The 10,946-nt window shown below is 53.2% G+C and overlaps 1 protein-coding gene across 1 annotated transcript in view; it reads left to right on the forward strand.

The window, feature by feature from the left end:
* LOC102819784 overlaps positions 1 to 10,761 on the forward strand; it is a 41,782-nt gene extending 31,021 nt beyond the window's left edge. Inside the window, exons 4-7 of the mRNA XM_006830860.1 lie at positions 776 to 917; positions 1,163 to 1,198; positions 1,365 to 1,478; positions 10,601 to 10,761. Of these exons, the coding sequence (XP_006830923.1) occupies positions 776 to 917; positions 1,163 to 1,198; positions 1,365 to 1,478; positions 10,601 to 10,761 (453 nt within the window). The remainder of the gene's footprint in view (positions 1 to 775; positions 918 to 1,162; positions 1,199 to 1,364; positions 1,479 to 10,600) is intronic.
* The last annotated feature ends 185 nt before the right edge of the window (positions 10,762 to 10,946 follow it).

Below are 10,946 nucleotides of genomic sequence, written 5' to 3' on the forward strand. Positions count from 1 at the left end.
AAACAGATCCTGGAGTGGAGGTGGGGGAACACTGGGGAGCACTATCTCCTGCCCATGCCCTGTAGGTCCCAGATCTGTGCCCCCAGAGTGGTGGACCCCCTCAAGAGCAGCACCTCCCAAGTCAGGGGTTCAGTGCTATTTAGACCCGGAGAGTGATGGTTCTTGGGAAGTCCCGAGGCCCCAGCAGAACGCAGTTCAACTCTCCAGTGTCTGAAGACCTAAAGGCATTGTGGGACAAAGGGGAGACTCAGTAGGACTGTGAAGAGGAACCAGGGTCAGTGGTCTTCTGTCCTGGACTACAAGAGGCGCTGCACCTCACCCCACTGCACCGCAGTCCATGGGAGTGAGAGCCAGTGGAGGGGAACCCCACTGCACCCCAGTCCATGGGAGTGAGAGCCAGTGGAGGGAATAGACTTGGATCCATCCATCATGGGGTCTAGGCACATTCAAGCACCCCGAGGGGCCAGGCAGACACACAGAGACCCCATCACAGGCCTCACCTAAAGGACCCCCTTCTCCTTCCCCCTCCTTGTCCTCCCCTCTTCCCCCTCCCTCCCTTTCCTCTTCCCCACCTCATCTGCCCTTTCCCAGACCCCCACTCTGTCCCCTCCACTGGTCCTTCCCTCATCTCTGTCCCCAGCTCTAATGCCACCTCCGCCCCTCTCATCCCTCTAAGCCCTGAGTCTGAGTCTGTCACGTGAAAAGGAAGCAGCAGAGCTAATGGCTGAGTCTGACCCGACCCAGGTGGATGGACGTGGCAGGTTCCTGCCCTTAGGTGCTGGTCACTCAGCTGCAGTCCTCAGGGATCGGGGACCCCAAGAGGCCTTTCTCAGAGCTGGAGCTGATGCAGGCTGCTAACAACGCCCACCCTTCCCTCCCTGATCCCTTTCTGCTTCCTGGCAGTCTGGTGGGGGAAGGTACAGAGAGGGGTTTGGGTGGTGGACGAAGAGATAGAAGGGAAGCTGAAATGAAGATCTGAGGGTCTAGGAGGCGGATGCCAAGGGGAAATGGAGGGGTGGGACCAGGGGGAGGGACTAGAGGTAGGCTGCACAGGGCTGGGGGGCTCTGGACAGGGCCTCTCTCTGCAGCCCCTATTCAGGCCCACCCTGTGGTACCATGGAGAGACTTGTTCTAGGCCTGTGGACTTTGCTGCTGTCTGCAGAATTTGCCGGAGTCTGCAGGGCCAAGGCGCACTCAGGTAAGGAGCTGGGCGCAGCCGCCAGCTCTCCGAAAGCCCCTCAGGCTCTGAGCGCATTTGGTGGTGGTGGCCTTTGGTCTCTGTGTCCAAGGTATCTCATGCCAGTGACTGGTGGGATGTGTCCACGGGACCCTGGCCCTGACTGTGACCTGCATACTGCACACAGATACACTCATCTGCTACAAGTGCTTCAAAGTCCCAGACCACCAAGCCTGTGAAGCTATCCGCTGTTCCCCCAACGACACCGTCTGTATCTCTCATGAGATTACCGTAACGCTCCGTGAGTCCCTGCCTACTAGGAAGGCCGGAGGAGGGGACCCCTGGGCTGTGCGCAGGACTGGGTGGGGGTTTTTTGGAGGGGGAAGATCTCTGTCCCAAAGTACCTCCCACCCAACCCCAGGGAAGTATCCTGGGGTTCTAGCTTGGGTTTCTCCATCTCCCTCCATTTGAAGTACCGGTTCTTAATGCCATGGCCTAGATACTGTGAGAGTCCAGGTGTGGCGCTGTAGGATAAGCACTGGTCTGCTAACCACATGGTCCGCCCTTCAAACCCATCAATCACTCCTCGGAACCCCCGTTCAGAGCTGCTCTGAGTCGGACCCAACCCAACAGCAAACAGCAGCAGACACTGTGGGCTGGTTACCCAGGAACTGGGTGGGGAGACGGCAGACATTTACCCTGCCACCTGATGTCCAAGAGGAAGTCTGCATTCTTGCTGATAACGCTAGAGGGGCCCCTCTGAGCCTCTTCCAGCATCTGGACTTTCTCTGCTTCTGTCTCCACATGACCATCTGTCCTCTGACTCTGTGTCCTCCCCTAAGGACACTGGTCACCTTGCATTGAAGGTACTCCCACCCCAGTGTGGCCTCCCCATAACTCATCTCATCTGGAAGATTCTGAGGTTCCAGGTAGATGTGAATTCACAGGGGGCACTATTTAAATGAAGAGACCTACTGGCACAATAGTTACGTGCTCAGCTGCTCCCTGAAAGGTCTGAAGGTCGAACCCACCAGCTGCTGCACAGGAGAAAAACAAGGCTGCCTGCTTCCACAAAGACCACAGCCTTGGAAGCTCTCGGGCAGCTTCTCCTCTGTCCTGTAGGGTCTCTAGGAGTTGGGATTGACTCAACGGCAGCAGGTTTGGGGAATTGTGATTAGGATTACTGTTAGTATTGAAAAGGTCAGCAGGACCGAGGCTGATGATTATCCATGAGGACGTGAAGGAAAATGAAGGGTTGTGGGCAGAAGGGTCAGCCAGGTGTGGGGACTTGCTAAGACATTTAGAGGACACTGCCCTGTGCTGCATCAGGGCACGTGCTCTCCACGGCTGACCACACCTTACAGAAGGTTAGAGTGAAGCGTGAATGCCTGAATGCCACCTGTCCTGCTGCCGCTCATGGTAACCACTAGAAATGGGTAGGAAAGCAGAGAGCAGTGGGCGAGGCCGGGTGGAGGGATGGAGTTTCCACCCGAGGCAGCAGGCTGGGTCAGAGGGGCTGCTTTCTGGCTTCTGGTCCCTGTCCCCAGCCCTGTACAGAGTTGCAGAACAGCTCCTGACTTCACAGGCACCAAGCCCAGATAGGCACACTGGGACTTAGAGACATCTCTAAGTCAGAACAAAATGGCACCGTCCACATATTGCCATGGGTGCCAAGGGGCCTCCCGACTGCCTCCTAGCAGGAGTGGGGCCACTCCCCACTATGGCCAACATGAGCGTGTTTGTCCCTCCCACCCGGTCCTCACGAGGACTGACACAGTAGCTTCAGACCCACACTCAACCCTGGGGTGCTTTCTTTGTCCCCTGACCACCCCCTTTCTCACAGAACTGAGCCTGCACAGTTAGATTTGCTCTCATTTCCTCCTGGGTCAATCCTTCTCAGTTCGTGGACCCTCATTTCTGACCCCCCCTGCAGAGTGGAGAGGGCCTGCTGAACAGACCAACACTTGGCTCTGCCTCATGCTTTGAACCTTGTGGGGTTTGTGGCAGGAAAGCCCCCCTTTGGGGTGAATCCTGTCCCCTGAGCAATGGGGAAAGGGACCGGGGGAGGCGGCTGCTCAGTGGGGGCCCGTGCATTCAGCCCTGTATAGGGTTTTCAAGGAGTGGCTGGTAACAGGTCCTTAGAGTGACCAGTCCAGTGTTGAGCCTACAGCTCCACACCCTATGGGGCACGCCTAGCTGTCCTATGGGGTTGCTCTGCGTGGGACACCCTGGAAGACACAAAACAACAACAATGTGGCAAGCTGCTGCTGCATGGCATGGAGTTGGTTCTCACTCGTACCGGGTTTTCCCGGCTGTAAGTCGTCACAAGAACAGAACACTTCATCGTTCTCCCATGAAGCGGCTGGTGGATTCAAACTTCTGATCTTGCAGTTAACAGCCCAACACAGTACCCACTCCGCTATCAGGGCTCCTAACAATGAAACACAACACAAGATAAAGTAGACCTCCCACCGCTAGGTCTTCAGGGATCTCTGATGTGTCCAGAGACACCGAGGCTGAGGCTGGGCACCCAGTAGGTTCCCTGTGTGCTGACCCCTTCTGGCTCTGCTTACGTGTTACCTCCAACATACACCCCCAAGTGAGCCCCTCCCCCACCCCGTGACCAGCATTCTGGAACCCCATCTGTGCTGACCCCAGGCTTGAAGGTGACCTTGACGGCAGCAGCCTCGCCAGGTCAGCGGCTCAGAGCAGACACTGTCCATCCCTTTCTGGAGTCTGGGGTCCCACCTGCTAGGTCTCCTTGCGGTCACTTGTTGGCTCCAGGCCCACACACCCTTTCCTCTCTCCAGCCAATTCAAGGAAGTTTACTAAGATAAGCAAGCGCTGTGCACCCCGCTGTACCACCAGCAACAACCATCAGGAATGGTCACCTCAGAAGAACGTATTCGTCCAGCTTTGGAGACAGTGCTGCTCCAAGAACTATTGCAACAGGGCGGCCCCCAGACACGGGGCTCCCTGGGCCCTGCTCGGGGGTCTGCTGCCACTCTGGGCCCTGCTGTGAGCTCCTGGCTGTCCCCAATACCTGTCCTCCAGCCACCTGCTCATACCTCGTGTCTGCAGAGCATCCTGAGAGTGCGGGCACCCCACCTGGGGTGATAGCTCCCACCCTGGCTGCTCTGCCCAGGACCCTGTGGGTGGAACCACGGCCTCTCTCCCCAAGACACAATAAAAATGCCCCCTTGGTGGATCTACACCCAGCTTCCGCTCCGGCTACCTCTCCCTGTCCCCAGCCCCTCTCCTCAGCCATTCTCAGAAAAGGCCTCTGGGGCCGTGGCCGCTGAGCTCACACCTGCCAAGTTGGCACAGGGTCGGTCGTCTGGCTGGGTCACTGCCAGGCCAAGGTAGCATTGGAGGAACAGGGACCACTGGCTTAGATAAGATACGGGCTCTCGGAGGGCGTGGCATCTTCACACACGTGGGGTCCAGGAGATTGGTGGCGTGGCATCTTCAGACACACATGTGGGGTCCGGCGATTGGAGGGCGTGGCATCTTCAGACACGTGGGGTCCAGTCAATTAGAGGGCATGGCATCTTCAGACACGTGGGGTTCAGGAGATTGGAGGGCAGTGTCCTGAAGATGCGGGGAAAGGGTGAGGGAGGCTCGGAGCTGCAGCCCACAGGGGGAGCAGGACCTGGAGGGTACGGAGCTCAGAGGAGGCAGGTGGGACCCATGGTGGATTGGGGCACCCAGGGCACACCGTGAGGTGGGAACTGGCCTGCCAGTGATTCAGAATGCAGGTGGCTGTGGGTGGGCTGTAGTCATCAGTCATCTTTCCCCCATGGACCAAGGTGGGCTGGGTGATCCCAGACTTGAACCCTGACTCTCCTCTGCTCCCAGGAATCTCCCTGAATTTCCACAGCCTCCCCCTCCCAGTCTTGTAGATTTTCATGTAGCCTAGGTGGTCACAGTCCAGGCCCACCTCCCCATGAGGGGTTCCGTTCCATGCAAGAGGATGTCGGGGGACCCAGACAGCAGTGGTGAAAGCCAGTGGGGCTGGGAAATACGAGGGGTCTTTCAAAAGTTTATATAAAATTCCATTATCTTTCTATTCTATTTTTCCAGAAACTTTTCAAAGCCCTTGGTACATAAAGAACCTCTACGGGGCCAGTGTTACCTCGTCACCTCCCCATGGCCTCTGCTCCCAGTCTGCCTCCCAGCCACCCTGTCCATGAAGGTGGGTATCTTTCTGGAGCTGGGACCCGTGCCCCCCCACACACACACACACCTCTGGACAGGAGCCCCAGGCCTTCAGGTGCGGCTTCTACTGCTCCTCTATTGGAAAATCTTTTTGTTGGAAAATGGGTACATAATGATATAGAATAAATAGTGTATGAAGGAAAGATGAAGACAGATGATGCTGCATGGACCACACATTCACACAAGAGATGTTCTGGGGGAGCATGCACCTGCTGTGGCTGAGAGTGGGGGCTGGCCCCCCGGGTGTCCTGTTCTCGCTAATCCTGTCTTTTCCCACCCACTCAGCTTCCCCAAATCATCCAACCTTAAAAAACACCAGGTCACTGTCCCAATCCCGCCTGAGCAATGTGACTTTGTCTCTACTCTCTGGGGTGCCTGAGCCCCACACGACCACATCAACAGTGGACCTCAAGTCTGAGCCCCCATAGGAGAGAAAGGATGGGAAGAAGCCCAAACCCGGGGCAGGTGGGCAGCTCCGGGTCTCAGTGAATGAGTCAGAGAGAAGTCGGTATGCTTGTGAGGTACAGTCAAGTCCATTCCAGCTCATGGTGAGCTGTCCACTGTCCATGCAGGATACAACTACTCCATAGAGGATGGGCTCTTTTTGGAAGCAGCTCACCAGACAGAAGATCCTGGGTTCGAACCACTCACCTTTCAGTTGGTAGTTGGGTGCTTGGCCATCTGTTTTGTCCAGGACCTCTGTCCTGGAGACAAGTATGGTGAGACTTCCTTTCTCACACTTTGGACATGTTGTCAGGAGGAACCAGTTCCCAGAGAAGGACATTATGCTTGGTAAAGTGGAGGGTCAGCGAAAAGAGAATGCCCCCTAAGAGATGGACTGACACCTAGCAGCAGTGATGGACTCAAGCATAACACCACTTGTGAGGACAGCATGGAATCGGCAAATGTTTCGTTCTCTTGTGCACAGGGTCACTGTGAGTCGGCACCGATTTGTCAGCACTGGACCACAAGCTCAGTTTAAACCACAGAGTCTGCAGTTCAAACTCACTCCTCAGAAACCCTATGCAGGGTCAGAGGGACTCAATGACACTTAACAACAAAACAACACATGTCCGGTGGTTTTCGGGGAGACCTACCCCAGAAACATCAGGGCTCCATTCTAAGGACTGATTTACACTTGTGCTTTGTGGACATGGTTCTGTAGCCAGCCAGCCTTTGTTTCTCAGTTGACCCTGCCTGCTGGCCCTCCTCCACTCACACCCAGGAGTGGTGGACACATGTTCTCTCTGAGTGTCTTTGGAAGACTGAGTGTTGGCAAAGAATATTGAACATAAATGGATGCCAGAAGAACAAACAAATCTACGTTGGAAGGAGTACAGCCAGAGTGCTCCTTACAGATGGCAAGACTGAACCTCTCCTACTAGGATCATGGGGTCAAGAGGGGACCGTTCCTGAAAAGGGACAAACATAGCAACAATAGTGACTCACTGTGGATGTGGACCTTGATCACCTGGCTGAGGTCATGCTGGCCAAGTTTCTTCACTGGGAAGTGACTCTTGCCCCTTCCTTTCCACAAGGTGCGCATTGGAAGGGAATCGCTTTGCACAGCCACGCTTACGGAGTGGGGAGTTAGACTCCACCCCCTCGCGGGCAGAGCGGCTACATTAACTGTTGGGATTACTTCATAGTTTTTCCAATCTTCCTCACTCCTGTTACATTGTATATGCACGGATTCATTGTATACTTTAGGTTATAACTTAAAACTTCATGGCTTATTTTATCATTGAAAATATTCCAGTTTGGGCCCTTGGGAGCTCTTGCAGTTTGCGTCGCACTTGGCCTGCCTCTTTATTACTTCCCTTCTGTGTTGGTTCTGATTATGCTCCTACTTTCTGGTTCTCTAAGAGGTTCCAGGCTCATCTTGTAATTTTCCTGCTCCAGGCCTAGAATTAACTATTTCCCTACGGATTCCTGAAGGAGCTCTGGCAGTATAGTGCTTACAGTAGGGCTGCTGACTTCAAGGTCAGCAGTTCCCTAGGAGAAAGATGAGGCTTTTTGCTCCTGTAAAGCTTTATAGCTTCAAAAAACCTGATGTAGGGTCACGGTAAGTCAAAACCCACTCCACGGCACATCACCACCACCACAAGGGTCCCGGGCTTATTTTATAAGAGAAGGGTGTGAGAAACCAAGGGCTGGATTCTAGATATGTTCATCAATATTGGGGTGCCTTTATTTCTAAACCCTGTCAGTTGACAAAACAAAGAGACATATGTGTATATTACATGTGTGTATATTACATGTGTGTGTTACATGTGTGTATATTACATATGTGTATATTACATGTGTGTGTGTTACATGTGTGTGTCTTACATGTGCGTATATGCTTAACTGTCACTGTAGTAAGCTAACCATGAGTTCACATTGTTGTTTCTAACTAACCCATTACTGCATGATGCGCTGCACTGCAAAGTCAGTTTGAACCACAAGGACGGCGATTCAAGCTCACCAGCTGCTTTTCGGAAACCCTATATAGGGTTGCTATGGGTCAGAACTGACTCGACGGCACTTAACAACAACAACAACACAGAGATTACACCACACAGATCCTCCCTTGCTTATCTGCAACCTCCTTCTTCAACAGTTGTTGTTGTTAAGTACCATGGAGTCGGTTCCGACTCATAGCGAACCTGCACAGGGTTTCTGAGGCTGTAAATCTTCATGGGAGCAGAAAGCCTCATCTTTCTCCCACAGAACTGCTGGTAGTTTTGAACTGCTGACCTTGAGGTTGTCAGCCCGACTCGTAACCACTATGTGAGAAACTTGGATTCCATCATGCTCCATCCATTAGTTTAATTGCTCATTTCCAGTTTGCATGAATAATGGTCTCAGAACCATTGACCCATACACCCAGGGAAACAGCCTTATCCACTAGACTATAGTTTCTTTTCCTTTTTTTTTGCAGAATCCACTTGTTTCCAAGGTCATATACTCTTCAATGCAGTAGCTGGTGAAGTCTAAATAAATTCTGCAGAGTTAGAGAGTGGGGTTGTAGTAATATAAATTTCATGAATTTTAGGTGTCATAGATGGATAATATGCTGGACTGCAAAGTCAGTTTGAACCACATGGTTGGTAGTTCAAGCTCACCAGCCACTCCTTGGAAATCTTATACAGAGTCTCTGGGAGTCAGAACCGACTCAATGGCACTTATCAACAACAAAATAACCCAGAGGTTGGCAATGGGAACCCACATCCGCGCCACTTAAAACGCCCTGGTGATCTGCGTTGTTAGGGTGTTGGTTCTGACATATGATGACCCCCCGTGTGCAACAGAGGTGGGCTTCCTTGGGGTTCCAAGACTGTGATCTTTTGGAAGCAGATTTCCAGGCCTGTATTCCTAATCACCTCTGAGTAGATTTGAACCACCCATCTTTCAGCCAGTAGCCAAGCACTTAACCTTTGTGCCACCCAGGAACTTCGCTGCAAAGATTTGTCCTTGTTGATAGGTGCCACCAAGTCCGTTTTTACTTGTAACGATCCCATAAACACATCTGCCCCTGATGGTTTCCTAGGCTGTAACAGCTTGCCAGCTCTTTCTCCTGCGGAGCTGCTGGATGGCTTTGAACCGCCAACCTTGTGGTTAGCAACCGGGCACTTGACCTTCACCCTGCCAGGGCTCCTTGTTTAAGGACTACAGCCAAGCAGTTGGACCATGTGACGCATGGGCCACCGGGATTCGGAAGCTACTAGACTGCCATAGGTTTGGGTTTTGTTTGCTTTTTCTAACTCACCAGCTGCTCCTCAGAAACCCAATACAGGGTCACTATGAGTCGGAACCGACTTGATGGTGCTTAATGACAAGGTGAATGAGGTGCTAACACGTGGGGGACCTGTGTAAAGGGGACATAATACTTCTTGTACTGTTCTTGCAGCTTTTAATAGAATGAACTTATTTCAAAATGAGCATTTAAAGAAATAATAAACCCCTCAACCAAACATTACTTTTGCTTCTGCTTTGCTGTAAGGACGTAAGGGCCCCAACACCACACAAGCCCCTTAGCTGCACCCTTAACATTCTGAGAAGGACTATATTCCTCATTCATCTCTTCTACGTAGTAACAAACACACATTGAAGATGTTTTCTTTGATGAGAGCGTGGTCATTTGAAATGTGTTTTATAAATTTTCACATCTGTGATAAAACCATCTTCTTCTGTGTCATTAATTTCCAACTTAACTGTATGAAAGTCAGGGGATATGGTCTTTAAGATCTTGCAGAGATGATAGCATCTGGACATTCTGACCCAAATCAAAGTGCTGGGAGATCTGGTTCAGGCCTGAGTCCAACCTCTGAGCGCACGTGCCCTGCGGGGACTCAATTACCCTCAGATAAGATGAAGGAGCCCATCAGGTGTTTGGTTTATGAACCTTGAGCATTAAACAAACTGTTCTCTCATCTTGTCCTTCTGCCTCCACAGGCTGACCTTGGCCCTGTGTCCTGTGAGTCAGAGTCCCTCTCATGAAGAATGGGAGGCAGGGGAGCTAGATGGGTGGGCCCAGGTCAGTAGGCCCAAGTGAGTGAGTGGAGGAGGGTGGGTCCAGGTGAGTGGGCCCAGATGGGGAGGCAGGTGTCTCCCCCACCCCACCCACACATTGGCTGACATTCCCTGGGCTGCCTGCACCTCTTCTGCCGGCTGCTAGCTCAGAAGCCTGGAAGCCTTCCTGAAGCAGCTCCATCGAGCTCCTTCAGGGCCTGGCTCAGGTCTGCAGTGGTTCAGTAGGAGGCCAGAAAAGGGACCCTGGGGTGCAGTCCAAATGGAGACAAAGGATCAGAGGGTCAGGAGGACAGATGCAAATGAAGGCTGTGTCCTAGGAGTGGGATGAGAGGAGGGTGGGTAAGGATGAAGATGAGGTGTGGGCTCTGGGTGAAGGCTCTTTCTCTGACACCCCTCAGACCCCACTGTTGCCGTCATGAATACCCCATCCTGGCCTTCATCCTGTGGTCACCCGTGGTGTGTCAGAGACAAATAAGGCTGAGGGCAGAGCGGGGGCCAGGGCGTGGGGCTATGGTGACATGAGGACCCACAGGTGTGGATAGCAGTCATACTTACGGGATTTGTTTGTTGGCTCAGAGCAAAGACACACTTGGGGTGCAGGCTGCACTGGGTTGGTGTGAGCTGCATCACCCCGGGGGTGGCCACAATGAGCCTTGTGATCTTGACCCCCTCACACCCGCACGCCCCCAGGTGTGAGTTTACAATGCTACCAGTGCACCAAGACCAACAAAAGCGAGGACTGCCCAGTGACCTCGTGCAAGCCTCAGAACACCAAATGCTTGTCCTTCCATGTAGACGTCAAACAGGATGAGCCTGGGAGGGCACTTAGCGGCCCCAGGCTTCAGCTGTGAGGGGCACTGCTCCTGAGGGCCCCACCATGACTCCCCAGATGTGCTCCCAGACCCAGTAAGGAGCACGGACACAAGAGTAAGGGTCACCTCTGGCCATGAGCTCTCCCAGGGGGGACTGGGCAGGGCGGAAGAGCCCCCTCGAGGCCCTAGAGGCGTCCAGCACTGAGGTGGCTATGGAGACAGTG

The sequence above is a fragment of the Chrysochloris asiatica genome, unplaced genomic scaffold (genome assembly GCF_000296735.1).
Source record: "Chrysochloris asiatica unplaced genomic scaffold, ChrAsi1.0 scaffold00001, whole genome shotgun sequence".
NCBI classification, from domain to species: domain Eukaryota; kingdom Metazoa; phylum Chordata; class Mammalia; order Afrosoricida; family Chrysochloridae; genus Chrysochloris; species Chrysochloris asiatica.